This window comes from Malus domestica, chromosome 08 (assembly GCF_042453785.1).
Source record: "Malus domestica chromosome 08, GDT2T_hap1".
Classification (NCBI taxonomy): domain Eukaryota; kingdom Viridiplantae; phylum Streptophyta; class Magnoliopsida; order Rosales; family Rosaceae; genus Malus; species Malus domestica.
The window spans coordinates 18,893,751-18,915,591 of record NC_091668.1 but is presented as its reverse complement, the minus strand read 5'-3'; the positions used below and the strand labels follow the sequence as shown (position 1 = coordinate 18,915,591).

General features: G+C 38.6%; 1 protein-coding gene across 1 annotated transcript; it reads left to right on the top strand.

The window, feature by feature from the left end:
- Window positions 1-10,890: 10,890 nt before the first annotated feature.
- On the top strand, window positions 10,891-11,481 carry LOC139198077 (uncharacterized). The gene has a single exon (XM_070826334.1). It carries the CDS (start codon window positions 10,891-10,893, stop codon window positions 11,479-11,481), a length of 591 nt encoding a protein of 196 aa, XP_070682435.1.
- The last annotated feature ends 10,360 nt before the right edge of the window (window positions 11,482-21,841 follow it).

Here is a 21,841-nt window from a genome sequence, read left to right as displayed (position 1 = left end):
GGCGAGCTCAGAAATTGAAGAGGCCAATTCAAAAATCGAAGAGGCGCTAGCTTTCTCAAAAGCTGGGCCTGCTCAGAAACCACGGGCCAATCTTATTTTCCATATTTGTCCGCACTTGTCACATGCAACCTTTGCACTCGACGAAGCTCAGAACTCGAAGAAGCAAGCTCAGAACTCGAAGAGGCAAGCTCAGAAATCGGAGAGGCATCTGCTTTTCCAGACGTGTCAGCATCTGTCACATGTACACTCAGCTTTGCGGAAATCACGGGCAGTTTGTCGAAGCGTCGATTCCAGATATTGAAGAGGCACTTGCTTTTCCAGACGTGTCAGCGCCTGTCACATGCACACTCAGCCTTGTGGAAATTACGGGCAATCTGTCGAAGATTTCTTGTAAAGTAGAAGACACGTGAAGTTTACTGTTAAATCATCCAACGGTTGCCGACAAGAGTGAAAGAATAGTACCGGTTATTAATTCCTATAAATGTCAACCTTTACCCTCCATTGCAAGGTAGACATACATAACCTTTCTTCATCTCCGAGAATGCCTTCCCAACGAAGCCTCTCGAGTCACTCAGTGTTCTTTATTCCTTGGGGTACCTCTGCAAACAACTCATCCAAAGCAAAAGTATTTCATATCATGAAGGTTGAAAGAAAGAGTATCTCATATCATGTTTTCTCCCTGTCCTTCTTCTTGTCGTTGTTTTCATCTACGGGACAAGGAGAAAGAGAGCAATCAGCCAGCACTTGGTATCAATCTTCCGATCTGGAATCGACTGCCTGGAACCCCTTCCTGATTGCTTACCTAGCCCTGCTCTCGAGTACTCATCTTCAACATCTTATGCTTCATCTTCGTCTACCACATCTGCCTGGGGAACAAATAAGGGAAGTGAAAATGATACCTCGAAGCATGTGGAGACAATGTGCTAATTCATCCTCAGCTAGGGACAAGGAGAAAGAAAGCAAGAGGTGGGCACTTGGAAAGATTGAAGAAAGAAACAGACCATCACCTCTACCTCGTGCCTGTCTGCCGTGCAGAAGAAACAAGCAGAGAAGAATGCAGACTGCACAATCAAATCAACCCAGCAGAATGAGTCTGATTTGAAACCAACTCTCGCTCAGAATTCCGAACCAGTTCGAGATCAAAGCTGTGGAAAGACAACAAGATCATCTATCTCCAAAACCAAATTTGCGTTCTTAAACTCTACTCTGTCTGGTTTTTACTTTGCCATACTTGTCATGTTTATTCGTTGTTTGTTTGATTGTTTGCTTGTGTTTGTGTGAGTTTATGCTTGAAACATTGAGGACAATGTTCGATTTAAGTGTGGGGGGGTAACCAAGTTGTTTTGCATGAAATTCGTGGGAGTTTATCACCCCTTACTTCTAGTGTTGCTCCTTGCTGTTTTTAAGTGTTTTTATGCTGTTTTGGAGTATTAGTGTGTTTTGACATAAAAATCCGAAAATCTCATAAAAATTTGAAAAATTGTTTTGAAAAACCCAAAAAGAGTTGTTTTTGTGTGTTTGTTTGTGTCTTAGGGTACCTTCCAACACAATGATGAGGATTTGGTTTTTAATTACATGACTGTTAAAGAGAGTTATAAACATGGATGAAAATTTGAAACTCTTTGGTGTATGCTTGGTTGTGGTTATAATTTATGAATTCACATGCAATCATAAAGGAAAAATCAGTTTTTGTAACATGCTTGAAAGAAGGAACTAAAATGAACGCTACAACGTTGTGAGACTTGAGCCTAAACGTTTATTTGGAGAGTTAATAATCTGTGCATCATTGTTTTCTAAAGTCGCATGATCTCATTATTCTTTGCTTGGTTGCTACTTAGAAGGTGTTTCATCATTTAGTTCCAAATGCTAGAACTCATGCCTATTTCATTCAAAGCATGCTATTGATTTGCATAACATATATTCAAGATGAAGTTGTGTAGTGACCACCAAAGCCAAATTGGCGTGCCCCTATTTCATTATGTGTTTAAGTTTAACCCCGTTGAGCCTTGTTAAGCCTATGTTCTTTGTTAACCCACACTATCCTTACCTAGCCTAGTGTTAGGACCATCCATCACCCTTGTTCTTGAAGCATAGTAAAACATGACTTAAAATGAACTCCTTTTTTATCAATGTATTGCAGAAAGTAAGTGTGGGGGAAGTGATTCTTGTGTGTGTGTGCGCGCCAAAGTCCTTAATAAGGCATGGGTAAAAAAGAAAAAAAAAGAATTAAAAAAAAAAAGTATGAAAAAGAGCTCTAAAGTGTTGTTTGTTAAAAAAAGGGTTCAAAACATTGAATTCGGCCCTAAGTGTTGCATAAATCTTCCCTTTGTAATTAAAAGTTGATTCTGCATTCTAAAGTGATTTCCAAGTGTCTATTCCATTGCTTTGCTTACTATCGCTTTAAGAACGTTTGTTATCCCTATCCTTTCTGTGTTAGCCATTACCCCCAAGCCCTGTTACAACCCTTGACTTCAATCTTGAGTGTTGTGTGTTTCAATTTGTGGAGTTCGAAATTGGTATGAGCATATGGTGTCACTGGTTCTCACATCTAAGTAGTAGCATTCCATTCATGAGATCATATCTAAACATGCTTAATAACTCCAGAAAATTGCTTTCTTTGTTATAACATATGTGAGTCCTAATCTTTCGTGTGTACATCAATCTTCTCACATATACTAGTGTAGGGTGTGTAGTAAGAAAATGTGTGTGAAAATAGAGAGTATCTTGTAAGGAATTGAGCAAATTCTCTAAGGCATGTTACTACATTCAAAACATCGTTTTAATTGGTTAATTGTGAACTAGTAAGTGGTGAATGTGATTAAGTATGTGCTCAAGTGTAAGGATGACCAAAATCTATGGGAATGATGATTTTTAACACGTCATGTTTCATTAAAAATCCCTGAGGCAATTGTTAGAAGGTCTAGGTTGTGTTTTGTTTTGTTTTGTTTTGTTTGTTTTGTTTTGCTCGAGGACTAGCAAAAGCTAAGTGTGGGGGAATTTGATAGGAGCATATTTATGCGACTTAGTTAGCTTGTTTCTTGGCATTTATGTTGTTAGTTCGTAGTTATTTTAGTATTTTAAGTTATTTTCGTGTGTTTGTAGGTCCAAAGGGTTAATGTGGCAAAGAAGTGCATTTTGGAGCATTTTGGAGCATTTTTGGGCATGGAATGGATAACATATGCTTGGAGCAAAAGGAATGGACGAAATTTGAAGTTTGTGCATCATCCTCTCCCTATAAATAACCATTTTAGCACACTCATTTCACCCAACACATCCACTCATTACCACCACCCACTACATCCTCTCCCTAGCCTATAAATATATCCATCCAAAGACATATTCAGGGAGACATGAATCCAAAACACACGCACACATCATCTACATAATTCTCCACTCTTTGCCGCATTCAACACAACCTTCATCCAAACACATCCATTCATCTTCACATCTATTCCTCCATACAAACAAACCTTCAAACACTCACCAACACCTTATGCCGTAGGAAAGGAAGGGAAGGAAAGTGCTTGGACGTGCTAGCTGTCCAACTTGGATTGTTGGAGCGTTTAGGTGTTTTCTTTCTTTTGTTTCTAATGTTTAAATTCATTTCCTTTCGTTTTGTTGTAAATATGAGTGGCTAAACCCCTCTTGGCTAGGGGTGATTTCAAAGCCATGATTATGTGTGCAATATAATTTGATAAATTCCAGTTATGAACTCTTGAATCGTGAATGCAATTGGCTTAATTATTTGATTGATAACTTATTTGTATTTGTTAATTAAGGGTCGACACTTAATTGGCATGCATAAATTCGTTGCTAGAATATAAGGAAGTTTCACATAATCGTTACAAACTTATATTCACATGTAGTGAAGGTCGCTTATAAACGATCGCGTTAAGTTCAATTCCTAGCATGAGTGACATGATGTCATAGTTGCAAGTGCTTTGTCAATGCTAATGATTTTCATTAAACGTAATGATCTTTGATTGTATCTCTATTATGATGTCATGTAGGGAACTTCAGAAGAATGTTTTGGGTTGTCGAATGATGTCATCCAATCCAATAAAACAAGGAAAATATGAGAGTTAACTAGTAATGTCACGGTTAATTGGAGCATTGTCATTCATAATTCAATGAAGTAGTAACTGGAAATCAAGTTATTTGCATACATGTCATGTGTGGAGAAAAAGCCTCTAGCTATCCCATCCATCATCTTATTTCTCAAATTTGTTTTACAATTTGTCTAGTTTTTCATACTTGTTTGTTTGTTTCAACTTCATCCAAAACTCAATCCCCCTTTACTTTAGTGTGTCTAATTAGTTAGAATCTGTTTTAATTTGTGTTTTTAAATGTTTTGATTCAAGTAAAAGTCAATTTTCGTCCAAAGTCATTCCTAGTGTCTAGTTTAAGTTTATTTAGTTGTTTTAAGTTGTTTTGAGTATTTTAAGTTTGCTTTGAGTCTTGTGAGTCTTGTTAAGTATTTTTAAGTTTAGTTTTATGTTTTTGAGTCAGTTTAGAGGTTATTAGCAAGCCCTCCTAATCCCCGGTCCAGAACGATCCCTACTTACATTCTTTACTACAATTGATAAAAGAGGGTTAAATTTGTGTGTTAAGATAATTTTCGCATCACTTATCCACACTAATGACCGTAGCAATCTAGCGAAGGTCACAAACTTAATACTTTCTGTTGTACCAAAGTCCTCACTGATTTTGTGCATCAACAATCCTTAAGTCCTTACCTTTTTCCATTGGTAATGGATGAGTTAACATGACATATTCAAGATGTTATTCCTTGGTGTATGCTTTTCGCAGATGATATAGGGTTGATAGATGAAACTCAGGAAGGGGTAAATGTGAAGCTTAACCTTTGGAGAGAAGTGTTGGAATCTAAAGGTCTTCGCCTAAGCCGATCAAAGACAGAATATATGGAATACAAGCGGGATGAATGAAGTGGAAGAGTGCATCCGGCGTGTTATGTGACCGTTGTATGCCACTGAAGCTCAAGGGAAAATTTTATAGGATAGCAATAAGGTCGGCGATGCTGTATGGCACAGAATGTTGGGCGGTGAAGCATCAACACGTACACAAAATAGGTGTAGCGGAGATAAGGATGCTTCGTTGGAGGTGTGGGCTCACGAGAAAGGATAAGATTAGGAATGAGTGGGTTGGACATGTGCAAAGAAGGCCTACTGACGCTCCAGTTCAAAGATGTGACTACGGGACAGAGGTTCAGGGCCGAAGGGGTAGAGGAAGACCTAGGAAAACTTTGGAAGAGACCCTAAGAAAAGACTTAGAGTACTTGGATCTAACGGAGGACATGACACAAAACCGAGCGCAATGACGTTCTAGGATTCACATAGCCGACCCCACTTAGTGGGAAAAGGCTTTGTTGTTGTTGTTGTTTGTAGAAGTTGAAAAAAAAGGTGGTGGGTTGTTGTTCATGGCGGATAGGATTGTATTAAATTCGTTAATTGGAAGATTTAATTTGTTTTTGGAAACTTGAGGAATGTTTGACTGATTGTCTGATTAGAGGTTGCTTGCTTCTTTTACCAGCAATCTAACGTTGGGACTCGGCTTCTCTGCCCTCTCAAATCCCGTACATTCCTTTTTTTTTTGTGCGATCACGATTAAGTCACGTTAACATTTTATATTGATTTTTATAGGGATAATAAGATAAAAAGCAATAATGATATAAAATATTTACATGGCTTAACCGTGAACGCACAAATAGGAGGGGATGAGAGTGTATGGGAACTGGGAGGGCAGAGAAGCTAAGTCCCTAACGTTAGGCATCAGGCGGTGACTGTCGGTTTAGATTTTGTTTCATTTCTTCTGGACAAGATTATTTACACAATCATTTTTACTTTTAAGTAGCCTTGTTAATTGTAGACATCGAAATTTCGATGAAATAAATGTTGACCAATGCATTAAAATTACAACCTCTATTCATTTCACCTACATCATCCACTTACTTCACCTACAACATCTACTTCACCTACAACTTCCATTCATTTCACCTACATCATCCACTTACTTCACCTACAACATCCACTCACTTCACCTACAACATCCACTCACTTCACCTATAACATCCACTTACTTCACCAAAAAAAAGGATGGTGGTGATTCATTCTCAAAGCCTATAAATAGGCTCCTCCATCAAAGGATAAAAAAAAAGAGAAAACCAATAGACATCACACCAAAACCTTGAAGCTTTGAAACCCTCAAGATCCCAAGCAAATCCTGAATGATCAAGAAAGCTTTCTTCGTTCTTTGTTAAATCCTTCTTCAAGATCAAGCTCCAACGGCTCTTGAAGAACTTCCACCAAATCTTCCTTCAAGATTAAGCCCCAACGGCCCTTGAAGAACTTCCACAATTTAAGATCAAGCCCCGACGGCCTCTTAAAGAAAGCGTTCATCATTCATCACCTGTTTATCCTAAGATCAAACCTCGAAGGCTTAGATCAACAGTACAATCCACAAATCTACACATTACGAAGATGGAATTAGAGGCTAAATTTATAGAAGAGATTGTAACCCTTAAATCATTAATACAAATATTATTTTGTACACGTGTTCTTGTCTCATTCATTGCAGGAATATTCGTGTTTACAAATTTGGCATGCCCGATGGGATCTCTCTACCTCTCATATCTATCTTCGAATCTGCAAAAAGCACAAATGACATCAAAGAAGGTTCAAGTTGTTCTCACAACCAATGTAAAGAACAAAAGTGTCATCACTACAGGTGGTGTCACTCCAGACGTCACAACTCGAAGCAAGGCAAGAGCTATTTTTGCTGCCTTTTCCACCCCTGCATCAACTCTGCCAAAAGAACAAGAGCACCCAAGGCACGAGCTTATGATCACCCTAGCCTCGCTAAGGGCGCAAAGAGAGGAAAGCCCAAGGAAGTACTTGGAGCCCTTACTTTCCGATGCCGACTTAAGCAGCAGCATAGCCATGCAAGTCATGACTACTGGAACAACTTCAATCGAGGAGCAGCTGGCTTAAATAAATGAAGCGATCGTAAAACTCACACGGACTGTGGAAGAGAAAGACTTACAAATCGCCGTACTTGTTAACCAACTAGATGCGAAGCCCGACGTGAAAGTCGACCCAAGGGTTAACCCATTAAAGAAGGAAAATGACGAGGATGAGGAGCCTCCTGCGGAAAAAGTCGAAGAGAAGCTGAAGCCAGACCAAGCAACATCGTTCATAGGATCTCTCTCTATCCAGCAGTTGCAGGAGATGATCGCAAGCACAATTAGGACGTAATACGAAGGAAGCTCACATGACTCCGTGTTGTACTCAAAGCCCTACTCCAAGAAGATTGACGCTTTGAAAATGCCGATGGGTTATAAGCCTCCAAAATTCATGCAGTTCGATAGAAAGGGAAACCCAAAGCAACATGTCGCCCATTTCATTGAAACCTTAAACAATGCTGGGACTGAGAGAGACTACCTCGTTAAGCAGTTCATGCGCTCATTGAAAGGTAACGCATTTGATTGGTACACTGACCTCAAGCCCGAGTCTATCAACAGTTGGGATCAGCTAGAAAAGGAATTCCTCAACCGCTTCTACAGCACGCGCCACACCGTAAGCATGCTGGAACTTACCAGTACGAAATAGTTGAAGGATGAACCTGTCATCGACTACATCAATAGATGGCGTTCATTAAGTCTGGATTGCAAAGATCAGCTTTCTGAAACCTCCGCCATTGAGATGTGCGTTCAAGGTATACACTGGGGGTTACATTACATCCTTTAAGGCATAAAACCAAGAACATTTGAAGAGTTGGCAACTCGTTCCCACGACATGGAGCTGAGTATCGCCCATCACGGGAAGAATGAGCCAATCACTAACTTCAAGAAGGATAAGGTGTTCGCCCCGAATGTAGACAAGACTGGAAGAAGCCTACCAAGGAAGTTTTTACCGTCAACACTACCCCCATCAAGACCTCCTCCATGCTTGTCAAAATCTCCTCCAAGAACAAAGCGAAGGAAATAAAGAGAGATGAGCCTTCTCGCACCCAAGACAGGTACAAAAACACCTTGAGGGAGATGAAGCAAAAGACGTATCCTTTTCCTGACTGAGACATGGATGCAATGTTAGACGACTTGCTAAAAAAGAAGGTGATCGAGTTACCGGAATGCAAGCGCCCTGAAAAGATGAATCGCGTAAACGATCCTAGGTATTGCAAGTACCATTGTATCGTGAGCCATTCTGTTGGCAAGTGCTTCGTCCTCAAAGAACTCATCATGAAGCTAGCGCAACAAGGGCAAATCGAGCTCGACCTTGAAGACACGACCGTAACACATACTACTACAATTGCGTTTGGATCATTCGATCCTGTGCCTCTCAAAGTGACACTTGACCATTCCCATCAATGCTTAAGCTTCATGGTACCTTCTGCACAACCATCACTGGGGGCAAACGACCAAGATGCACCTACCGATGATGAAGAATGGTGGACATTTGTGACCTATAAAAAGACGAGGAAGCCAAGACCGCAAGCCACAAGGCCAAAGGGGGAGCAAGGGAGAAAGCACCGCTGTCGCAACAATAGGAAGCCCAAAGGAAACGCAAGAGCTACTAAGCCAACGTACGCTGGGGAACTTATGGAGTAAGAGCCACGCATTCCTGTCTCTTTGCACGAGTACTTCCCGAATGACTTCTTCCAACAGTGCACTACCTTCGCCTGTCACATGGTTAAAGTAGAGATAGAAGAGCCCTCAAAAGGCAAAGTTATCTCCACTGAGGAAGAAAAGACCCTCACGCCCAAAGAAGGTCTGTCAACACACTTTAGCATCAAGGAAGTGCTACGATTGCCAAAGAAGATGTGAAGAGCTCTAACAGCGGTCTTGGCAAGTCCCGACAACCATGAAGTGCAAGAAAGTAAGGATGAAGACTTGAAACTTCGACCACATGAGTATGCCATGTGTTATGCTACCCAGGATGCAATCCACTTCACCGACGAAGACTTGCTACTAGGATTCAAGCCTTACAACCGTCCTCTCTTTGGGTACGTAAGGGAACACAAAGTCAACTACATGTTTGTGGATGGTGGATCGGCCATAAACATCATGCCAAAGTCAACAATGGCCACAATCGACATCAAGATGGATGAACTATCCCTAAGCCGTCTACTAATCCAAGGTTTTAATCAATGAGGACAAAGAGCGACGGGCATGATCCGAGTGGAGATGACTATTAGTGAACTCAAATCAAGCATGATATTCCACGTGATTGATGCAAGAACTTCCTACAACTTGCTCTTAGGAAGGCATTGGATCCAAGGGAATGAAGTAGTGCCATTCACCCTCCACCAATGCTTAAAATTCTACCAGGAAGAAGTGAAAGTGATCTTAGGTGATACCAAGCCATTCACTGAAGCTGAATCACACTTTGCAGACGCCAAGTTCTATATGGAGGAATACATGGTGCCTGAAGCTCTCCCAAAAAAGATCAAATCCATGATGCTTAGACCTACAAGGACATGCCCGGCCTTGACCCTGTCATCATTGTGCATCATCCTGCAGTCAAGACTGGAACACGACCGATAAAGCAAACTCAAATGCACTATCGATCTGAGCTCATCCCACAAATTGAGGCCTAGATTGACAAGCTAATCGAAGTAGGCTTCATTTGAGAGGTGCAATACCCCAAGTGGATCTTTAACTTCGTCATTGTCCTTAAGAAATCTAGACAAATACGTGTTTACGTAGACTTTCGGGACCTCAATGATGCTTACCTGAAAGACGACTTCCCCTTGCCAACCATCAAAATCTTGGTAGACGCAACCATTGGTCATTAGGCACTGTCATTCATGGACGACTCTTCTGAATACAATCAAATTCACATGGCTCTCAAAAACGAGAAACTAACAGCCTTTCGCACTCCAAAAGGTATCTACTGCTACAAGGTGATGCCCTTTGGTCTAAAGAACGCTGGAGCTACATATCAACGTGCAATGCAGAAAATCTTTAATGACATGCTACACAAAAACATAGAGTGTTATGTAGACGATGTGGTGGTCAAGACAAAGAAAAGATCAGATCACTTGAAGGATTTACGAATAGTGTTCGAAAGGCTACGAAAATACAACCTCAAGATGAACCCGTTAAAGTGTGCATTTGTCGTCACCTCTGGAAAGTTCCTTGGCTTCATTATCAAGCATCGTGGCATTGAAGTGGACCAATCAAAGATTAAAGCCATTCAAAGCATGCCTGAGCCAAGAAACCTGCACGAGCTGAAAAGTCTACAAGGATGACTAGCCTTCATCAGACGCTTCATCTCCAACCTTGTAGGGCATTGTTAACCGTTCAATTGACTTATGAAGAAGAATGTTTCGTTCGTATGGGACGAAGCATGCCACAATGCTTTTGAAAGCATAAAAAAGTATTTATCAAGTCCACCTGTCCTGGGGACGCCTGTGCCAAGGAAACCGCTCATATTGTACATCGCTGCTCAGGAAAGTTCAGTTGGAGCACTCTTGGCATAAGAGAATGAATCCCATAAAGAATGAGCGTTTTACTACCTCAGTCGAACTCTCACCAGTGCTGAGTTAAACTACTCCCCAATAGAAAAGATATGCCTCGCCTTGGTGTTCGCCATCCAGAAGCTCAGGCATTACATGCACGCTTACACCATCCACCTGGTTGCTAAAGCTGACCCGGTCAAATACGTCATGTCCAAACCAGTCTTAATAGGGTGACTTGCTAAATGGGCTCTGCTTCTTAATCAATATGAGATCATCTACGTTCTAACTAAAGTCGTTAAGGGACAAGCGCTAGCAGACTTCCTTGCCGATCACCCAATCCCGACTGATGGGAAAATCTCAGACGACTTGCCTGACGAAGAGGTGTTCTACATCGACATTTTCCCGACATAGACGATGTTCTTCGACGGAACTGTACGAGCAGATGGAGCGGGGGCAGGAGTAGTATTCATGTCGCCACAAAGGCAAATACTACCTTATTCCTTCCAACTAAGCGAATTATGCTCCAACAACTTTGCTGAGTACCAAACACTGATCATCGGACTCCAAATGGCGATCAACATGGAAATCACAGCCTTTGAGGTATATGGCGACTCCAAGCTCTTGACTAAATATGAGGTGAGGAAAGATGATCTCGTCCCATACTTCCGGCTAGCAACTCAATTACTGCAAAGGTTCGAGGCTGTAACACTAGAACATGTGCTAAGAAAAGAAAATCAAATGGCAGATGTTCTTGCCAACCTAGCCTCGAGCATGACATTAGGAGAAGACGAAGCGGCAGACGTGCCAGTTTGCCAAAGATGGGTGATCCCGCTTATCACTGAAATATTACTAGATGATATAAACCTTATCTCAGTACTTCCAGTCGACGTTGAAGAGTGGAGACAACTGTTGATCGACTACTTGGAGCATGGAAAGCTTCCAGATGATCATAGACACCGCTCTGAAATACGTCGACGAGCACCTCGCTTCCTTTACTACAAATGAACACTCTACCGACGCTCTTTTGAAGGGGTACTTCTAAGATGTCTGGGTGAGGAATAAGTCAATCAAGCCATGGAAGAAGCACACTCTAGTATATGCGGGGCACATCAATTTGGACCAAAATTGCATTTCCAGCTCAAAAGAATGGGTTACTACTAGCCAAACATGATGAAGGATTGCCTACAACATGCCAAAATGTGCCAAGCCTGCCAATTCCACGCCAACTTCATACATCAACCACCTGAACCATTACACCCTACAACTGCTTCATGGCCATTCGACGCATGGGGATTGGACGTTGTAGGACCAATTACGCCAAAGTCATCTGCAGGAGAAACTTACATCCTAGCTACAACATATTACTTCTCCAAGTGGGCTGAAGCCATACCCCTAAGGGAAGTCAAGAAGGAAACTGTCGTCCGTTTCATCAAGGAGCATATCATCCACCGATATGGTGTGCCTCGCTACATTATCACTGACAACGGAAAACAGTTCTCTAACCAACTCGTGGACGAGCTCTGCAAGAAATACAAGTTCAAACAGCACAAGTCATCCATGTATCATGCTCCGGCCAATGGTCTTGCAGAAGCATTTAACAAAACATTCTGCAACCTCCTAAAGAAGGTGATCGGCCTAACAAAGAGAAACTGACACGAAAGAATAAACGACGCACTTTGGGCATATAGGACGACACATAGGACTCCTACCCAAGATATGCCTTATTCTCTCGTATATGGCGTGGAAGCTGTTCTACCGCTTAAAAGTCAAATCCCCTCACTAAGGATGGCTATACAAGAAGGCTTGATTGATAAAGAGAATGCAAAGTTGCGTCTTCAAGAGCTGGAAGCGCTGAATGAGAGAAGGCTCGAAACTCAACAACACTTGGAATGCTACCAAACACGACTATCCAAGGTATTCAACAAGAAGGTTCGCCCAAGGTCTTTCCAAACTGGAGACCTCGCCCTCGTATTGTGTAGGCCTATCATCACAACTCACTAGACAAAAAGTAAGTTCACATCAAAATGGGATGGACCATACGTAATACAAGAGGTTTACACCAACGGTGCCTACTTAATCATGGCAGAAGATGGCTTAAAGATCAGCCCCATCAATAGAAGATTCTTGAAGTGCTACTACCCTTAAAACAAATGCACTATGCTCCTAGCCCGCAAGAGCATAAACTGTGTATGGAAAAAAAACAAAAAAAAAAACATCGCCCCTTTGAACTACATCATGACTTGATCCCTCCTCAATCGAGGGTACGTAGTGTCACGCCCCAACCCAAGGATTAACATAAACCTTGGTTCAAAACGTGAATCACACCTTAATTATAAGCTTAAATAATATAATTGAGAATGTGACATGAAATAAAAGCATGTATAACTCGCTTGGAACAAAATTAACTAAACAACATATTCATTATTGAAAGTTTCAGCCAAAATTACAACTTATGAACTACTCAAAGTTCACACAAAAGTAGTTCTTTATTCAAACAAGAGAGCAAAAGCCAACAAGCTCATCTTTTTATTTCTTATACATAATTACAAAACAGACAACAAGCAGACTTTTAGGTTTTTGGTTCTATACCAGCAAAATTTCGTTAAGGTGAGCTTAAAAAGTTCAATAGGGACATATACCTTCATTACTAAAATAATAAAGTATAATTAAGATAGCAGAATTAAAACCAAAATTAGAATGATGCGTAAGAATGCAATGCAAATGCCTTAACTATACCCGTTAATCCACATAACTAAACACCCAGACCTTGTACGCCCCATTCCGTACTTATAGCACTTGATCCCGAGTGTTTAAATATATGAACTAACCCTCATCCCTAAACATCCCTGAACTCCCCTTTTGTTAGTCATCTTGCCTAAACTCTTCGTCTCCAGTCCCGAATTACCCTTAAAGAATCTGTGCACTGTGGGCTCGCCTGAGACCTGGTACCTACTAAGAGTTTGGCCCAACTACACAAAACTAATAGTCACCTTAGATTCCCGAAGTTGTTTCCGACAATCCCACTTTACTCCCACATCATGGACCCAAATTTCATTTCGAACATTCATCATACTCAAATATCCAATAAAAATATGTATCTCAAACTTGTATATGTACTTAAGTAAGAAATAATTAAATTAATATATATATATATATATATATATATATATATAGAAGGTTTCCCAGAACCCCCTACCTTGAATTCGATTAATTTTGTTCCTCTGAAGAACCTAATCGGAACACAAAAATACAACCAAAAATATAAACACAAGTAACATATATTAGAAACCAAACTAAGTGTTCAACCACAAAATTGATATTATCTAAAGAAAGTACATAAATTATGGAATCTTATAACTCAAATAATATCACTCAAATCAAGTAAAGAGGACTAGAAATGAATCTGGAAAAGAAATTAGGTGTGCTAAAAACAGAACTTTGCATCTTCACAAAATCTGTAGAAAAACAGCACTATTGAACCAAGTTTAGACTCATTTTCGAACATTCAAAACTAAACCAAATCATGTAATATCACATTGGTTTTGAAGTTCGTGTTATGTACTTTAAAACCATATAAAGTTTGTAGAAAACGGAGCTCTAAATTGGAAGTTATGCCAAAAGAAAAAATGGAGTCTTGAAATTGGAAACCCAGTCTTCTGCTGCTGTTTGGCAGCTCGCGACCCAAGTTTAAATAAGGTTTTGATCAACCAAAACTCAACGGAACTGAGTGAAAACAATTGGGTTACAATCATGGACATATGTATTTTCAACACAATAAAAATTTTCTCCAAAGGAGCACATAAAGACCTATGAATTAAGAGCAAAATAAGACCACTAGAAACTTGAGTTTCCTCTGCAAAGAAATCAATTTTCTGCACTTACATAATAGTATACTTCCAATTCATATAACAAAACCCAAAATATTTCCAAGTAATCCAGAAATCATGTATACAACACCTAAATATAACATGACTCAAAATTAACAACAAATTGACCTTTTGAACCAAACCCTTGATCAAGAAATTTGATCTACACACCCAATCCGAATTACCCAACTCTAATTCAAGTTCAGATTGGTTCATTGAACAGTAGAAAACCCTAAATAAAACTAAGAACTCCAAATATATCTCATGGCAATTTCAATTCAACTAAGTAAATTAAATTCGAAAAATCTAAATAATCAAGTAACAAGAAGTTTACCCTTCAAATCTTTGAATCATTCCTTCACAATCATGTTCTCTAACTCTCAATTTCTCTACCCCTTTTCGATTTCTGATGCTTTCCCACTTCTCTGCAACCCTTTTTATAGTTTCTCTAATCCTACTCACACCTATCAGAGTCATGATAAAAACCTAGCTTCCTAGGCCATCCACCTCCTGCTTATAGACCTCTGTGTCTCTTCTTAGTTCATCCTCTGTTGAACACACTCCTTGGTGAAATAGGAGATGAACAACTCTCTATGACACACTCCTTTGATCAATCAAAGGTCGACCTATCACAAGATTTCCTAATCTCTATCCGATTTTTGGGTAAGAAGAAAGAAGATTTTTTTTTTTTCCTAAAGCTATGGAAGGCCACCTTCTCCCAACTTCCTTGTTTCCATCGCACAGAAAGGAAGAACATGAAAGAATGTTCTTTTCCTTTCTTTTATAATATATATATATATATATATATATTTAACAATAATAAGAAATCTCTAATAAATAAAAAGTATAGTATTAAAAGCTATTAAACAAATAAAAACTAAGTAGATTAAAATTTTGTATAAAAACAATTATAATCACACTTCACCCTTAATTAAACGAGGGATATTACACGTAGGCAACTTGAAACTTCAAAAACTTCGAGTACAGTCACATCACCAACAAAAACACAAACACTTTGAAGAATAAAAAGCAAATTCAAAATATTAATACTTTATTTCTTTAAAGGAATGATTTGGTTACAAAGCCGTATTACAAAAGTGAGCATCACACCAACGTCACCACCAAGGAAAGTTGTGACCAAAAGGCACTACACAGCATAAACTCGCTGCAGTCTTTTGCATAACCCCACACGGTAAAAGTGACGCACTGGAACAAGCTCCAAGCAGCAGTGGCAAAGAGCCCATGGCAAGCAGCAAGGTCAATATGCATGGCAACGTCACCACCGAGGAAAGTTGTGACCAAAAGGCACTACACAGCATAAACTCGCTGCAATCTTTTGCACAACCCCACATGGTAAAAGTGACGCACTAGAACAAGTTCCAAGTAGCAGCGGCAAAGAGCCCACGGCAAGCAACAAGGTCAATGTGCACGGCAACATCACCATCGAGGAAAGTTGTAACCAAAAGGCACTACATAACATAAACTCGTTGCAGTCTTTTGCACAACCCTATACGGTAAAAGTGACGCACTGGAACAAGCTCCAAGCAGCAGCGGCAAAGAGCCCACGGTAAACAGCAAGGTCAATGTGCACAACAACATCACCACTGAGGGAAAACCATGACCAAAAGGCACTACACAGCGAAATCCAACTGCAGTCTTTTACACGGCACCACACGGTAAAAAGTGACGCACTGCAACAAGCACCAGACAAATAGCACAGTTGCACCCACATCCGGCTCACTCCGTCACCAATTGCAAATTCATAAGGAGCTGCCCCAATTGTGAACATGGGTAATCCGTCAAAACAAGCAAGGAAATCCATGAATGCAGTGAGCACCTATAGAATTAAAAAAAATTGTAATTTTCTTGTATAAAAAAAAATTAAATTATAGTTTCTTCCAAAAAAAAAAAAAAAGTAGAAGCAAAATGTCGGTAAGCCCAAAATGGTGGGCTGGATTGTTGTGTTGAGGACGAAGGCCTATATACCCAAAAAAACCAGGCCCTACTCTCTCTCAAGCCGCGTGTGATTCCCTCAATGGGCCTTGGGCTTGACTGAGCACTTGTCGGCCTGCTCGTTTTGGCTTCAATCTCCATTCTCTTCATTCCTCCTCAACCCTTCAAAAACCATAACCCAGACACACACTCCCATTGGGTGTGCTATGCCCTCTGCCTCCGTCGACAAGGAGTACCTTCTGTTAGATTAAATATAGAAATATGGAGAATAATCCGAATAATGACTTTGAGGTACGACTTGAATCGTTTCCTTAAAGTGTTATTTGCCCCCACTCGAATGAGTTTGCTAAAGGGTTCTTGGCAAATCACTTCCAGGATACAACAAAGTATGGAATATTCGATTAGCAAAACCGAATTGTATTCCCTTAAAAATAACTAGAAAGAAATTGTATAAATGTGATGAGGAGAGAAAAGAAAGCAAAGAAATTATGTAGACAACAAATTTCTGAATGATTCTTTTCTACTAATGTCACCACTATATATAGAGAGAATTACACCCTTTAGACACATCATTTGATTTGAGTATGTCTTTTCACCATGGGATACAACACATTGCATCATTATGTCCAATGGACATATCTAATACAAACACCAATTACCCAAAGATCATATATGTTGTAAAACATGCAGCAACCGTTGGGTATTAGCAAAAGGTTACAATGCTAATTTGAAAAGATATAATTGTTGGGTCAATGACCCAACTTCCCGTCAAACATCCCCATATATATATATATATATATATATATATATATTATTATATATATAATATATTATTATATATTTATTTTTTAAAATATTCAACAATCCTTCCCTATTTGAAAAATATATAGAAAATGATATTACAACTCTCTTTATAATTATCACAAGCATACCGATATAATCATGCATACAATAAAGGTGTCTTTCGAATTAAACCTTTAATTAGTGTAAGTAATTCAAAGTTATAACGAATGCGATGGTGACCTAAGTTTAAACCACCTATTCTTATGTTAAAACCGGAATCACTACACACATGATTATGTCTTATTTCTTTAAAGAAATTCTTGAACCAATTAAGCACTATTATGGCCTTGTGCTTCATCCTGGTTTCATAAACATTTACAAGAGAAAACCCAACTCTTGGCAGAAGCGGCACCACTTCTTATGTTTATATAGGTGAGGTTCCTTCCCATGTCCCTGCTACTATAAACATAACTACAAATAACCTCATTAAGAGTTAAAACTCATCCTCCTAAACGTAGCAGTCTTGCACTGATCATCCTGGAATGAGCTATATAATAATTTTCAGTGCTTACACAACCACTTAACAATAACTTGTTATTACCCATTAAACTTTTAAACTAGTGATGTTCTAGACAAAGTCGGGTTACCATTATTGGTGGCTAATTTTCAGTAAAGGGTTTTAGCCCCATTCCACTAGATGTACTAACTACCAAAGCTCTTGAAAGTGCTTTCGTTAACGGATCCGCCAAGTTATTACTTGATTTAACATAAACAATATTAATAACTCCATCAGTTATTAATTGCTTGACATATTCATGTCTCAAGCTAATATGTCTAGATTTTCCATTGTATACCTTATTGTATGCTCTAGACAAAGTAGCCTCACTATCACAGTATAAAGAAATGGATGGCATTGGTTGTGGCCACAACTCTATTTCCAATAACAAATTTCTAATCCATTCCGCTTCTTTACCTGCTGCTGCTAATGCTATAAATTCAGATTCCATAGTTGAATGTGCTATACATGTTTGCTTCTTCGAAGCCCAAGAAATTTCTCCTCCGGCAATTGTAAAAATCCACCCTGATGTAGACTTATTATCATTAGCACTTGTTATCCAACTTGCATCTTAATATCCTTCAAGTACTGCTGGAAACTCAGAGTAAGTTAAACTCAGGTTAATAGTTCTTTTAAGATAACCAAAAATTCTATTTATTGCTTTCCAATGAGCAGTACCTGGATGACTAGTGTATCTAGAAAGTTTGCTTACTGCAAATGCGATATCTGGCCTGGTACAATGCATGGCATACATTAAACTTCCGATTACACTAGCATACTCAAGCTGTGCAACAGACCTACCAGAATCATTAAGCAAAGTTTCACTATGGTCATAAGGGGTATTTGCTTCTTTTATTTGCAGATGCTTAAACTTAAGAAGTAATTTTTTTTATATAATGTGACTAACACAAAGCGTAACCCCCACTATGCTTCTTTACTTTAATTCCCAAGATAGTATCTACTTCATTCAAATCCTTTCATGTTTGTACCAAAAATAAGCAAGTCGTCGACATATAAACATATAACAACACCATAATCATTTGTGAATTTAGAGTATATGCATTTATCAGCACTGTTATGTCTAAATCCATATGATAAAATGACAAAATCAAACTTTTCATGCCATTGTTTTGGTGCTTGCTTCAATCCATATAATGACTTTACTAATTTACAAACCTTCTTTTCATTCCCAGGGAGAACAAACCCTTCTGGTTGTTCCATATAGACTTCTTCATCTAAATCACCATTTAAAAATGTTGTTTTCACATCCATTTGATGCACATGCAAATTATATAAAGATGCCAATGCAAACAATATTCTAATTGATGTGAGCCTAGCTACTGGTGCATATGTATCGAAATAGTCTATTCCTTTTTTCTGCTTAAAACCTTTGGCAACTAGCCTAGCTTTAAATGTCTGAATAGACTCGTTTGTATTGTATTTTCTTCTAAATACCCACTTACAACCTATTGCTTTTGATCCTTGGGGCAAGTCTACTAAAACCCATGTCTGATTAGATATTAATGATTCAAATTCATCATCTATAGCCTCTTTCCAAAAAGCTGCATCTCTTGAAGTCAATGCTTCGCTTAGACTTTTAGGATCATCCTCAACATTCAACAATATGGGTATTTTCTTAAGAACCTTTGTTCTATTTCCTTCGACTAAAAATACAATAGATTGAGATGAAATAAAATCAGAGCCTAGAGTCTTTTCTTTTCTTACCCTTTGGCTTTTTCTTGGTTCATTAACAGTTTCAGACTGTTTTCTTTTCTCACCTTGAGATTGACTAGTAGACGGATTAAAGAAATGTGTTAGATCATTCTCTTTTCCAGACACTGAGTAGTCATTATAGAATTTATTTTCTATAAATTCGACATCTCTAGACTCTACTATTGTGTTTGAGTCTAAATTAAGCAACCTATATGCCTTTGAATTTTCTTCATAACCTACAAATATGCTTTTAATTCCTCTTGGACCCAACTTGGATCTCTTAGGATCGAGTGCCTTATAAAAAGCTACACAACCCCATACTCTCAAATATGACAAATTTGGTTTTCTTCCTTTCCAAATTTCATATGGTGACACATGTGTCTTCATAGATGTAATTCTATTGTGTATATGGCATGCAGTAAACAATGCTTCACCCCATAAATATTTTGGAGTATTAGCATTAATCATCATAGAATTAATCATTTCAGTGAGTGTTCTATTTTTTCTTTCTGCCAAACCATTTTGTTGTGGTGTATAGGGTGCAGTTCTTTGATGTACAACACCATGCTTTTCACAAAAAATATCAAATTCATGTGAAAAATATTCACCACCTCTATCACTAAGAAGGCATTTAATTTTCCTTCCCTTTTGGTTTTCAACTTCAGCCTTATAGCGCTTAAAGCACTCAAAAGCTTCATCTTTATTAGACAATAAATAAACATAAGTAAATTTAGAACAATCATCTATAAATGTGATAAAATATCTTTTTCCTCCTCTTGTTAAAACACCATTAAATTCACATATGTCAGAATGTATTAGTCTAATAAATTTGTATTTCTTTCGGTAGTTGGAAAAGGTTTCTTAGTCATTTTCGCTTGAATACATGTTTCACATTTATCATTATAATCATCATTGCAAGTAATAAAACCAAGTGTGCGCATGTATTTTAAAGATCTAAAATTTATATGTGCTAAACGTAAATGCCATAAATGAGAGGAAGATTCAACAATATAAACAGAAGAATTCACTTGATTATTGATACTTAGTTTGAACATCCCATCACAAGAATATCCCTTCCCAACAAACATCTCATTTTTCGACATTATTAACTTGTCGGACTCTAGAACAGTGTTTATACCGTTCTTACATAATAAATTTGCAGACACAAGATTCTTTCTAATTTCTGGAACATGCAGTACATTAAGCAACGTTAATTTCTTTCCAGAAGTAAATTGAAGTTCAACGGTTCCTTTTCCTAGAACTTTGGCGGAATTATGATTCCCCATTAAAACTTCTTGATTGTCCGTTGATGCTTCATATGTCTTGAATTGTGCCTTGTCATTGCACACATGTATAGTAGCCCCTGAGTCGAGCCACCAATCGGAGGATTTTATTACCGCTGCCATATTCAGTTCGGTAATCATGCCAATATGCATCATTGATACCATTGCAACAATGTTATCAATTCCAGAGTTTTCCACCATATTTGCGCTATTGGTCTTATTGGCATATTCCTCACTTGCTTTTCTGTGTCTACAATCACGAATGCAATGGCCTTTCTTTCCACAATGGTAACATACACCATTTGCATTCTTTTGATTGTTGTTGGAATTGGTCTTCTTAAACTTCCCTTTGTCAATTTTGACTTTGAAGTTCTTTTTATATTTGTTTCCTTCGACAATGTGAACTTTAGAGAAATCTTGATTTGCAAAATTCTTATCACGATTTCGAGTTTCCTCTTCAATTTGAATACCCTTTTGCAAATTCTCCAAACTAATATCTTCCACCATGTGTAGAAGTTTCTTTCTATAGTTATTCCATGTTTGGGGTAATTTTGCCATAATAGCCCCAACTATCATAGGATCTGGAATAACTATTTTAAGTTCACGAAGCTTGGAGACCAAGACTAATAATTCATGAACTTGGTCTAGGATGGGTTTGTTATCAAACATGGTGAATTCATAATATTTGAACATTAAAAATTTATCGGTACCTCTTTTTTCCGTTGTGTACTTGTGTTCAAGTGCTTCCTAAATTTCCTTTGGAGATTGAATGTGTGCATACAGGTCATATAAACGATCAGATAATGCGCCCAAGATGTGTCCTCGACATACCAATTCATCTTCTTCACGCTTCTTTCGATCGGCAACTATATTGTCCGAGTCTTTGTCACTTGGTTCACGAATAGGCTCCAATTTCGGGTCCAACACATATATGATATTTAGAACAGTAAGCATGAAACGCATCTTGTCCTTCCATCGGGTGAAATTTGATCCATCAAATTTGTCTAACTTGTAGACATCTTGATTGATAATCTTCAAAGCCATGTTATCAGATTTGTTATCCATAACGAAAATAACACTTTAAGATTGTTAGATTAAATATAGAAATATGGAGAATAATCCGAATAATGACTTTGAGGTACGACTTGAATCGTTTCCTTAAAGTGTTATTTGCCCCCACTCGAATGAGTTTGCTAAAGGGTTCTTGGCAA

Bases quoted from the DNA above. Each gene is read 5' to 3' on its own strand.
- LOC139198077 (XM_070826334.1), top strand. From the start codon at position 10,891: ATGTTCTTCGACGGAACTGTACGAGCAGATGGAGCGGGGGCAGGAGTA.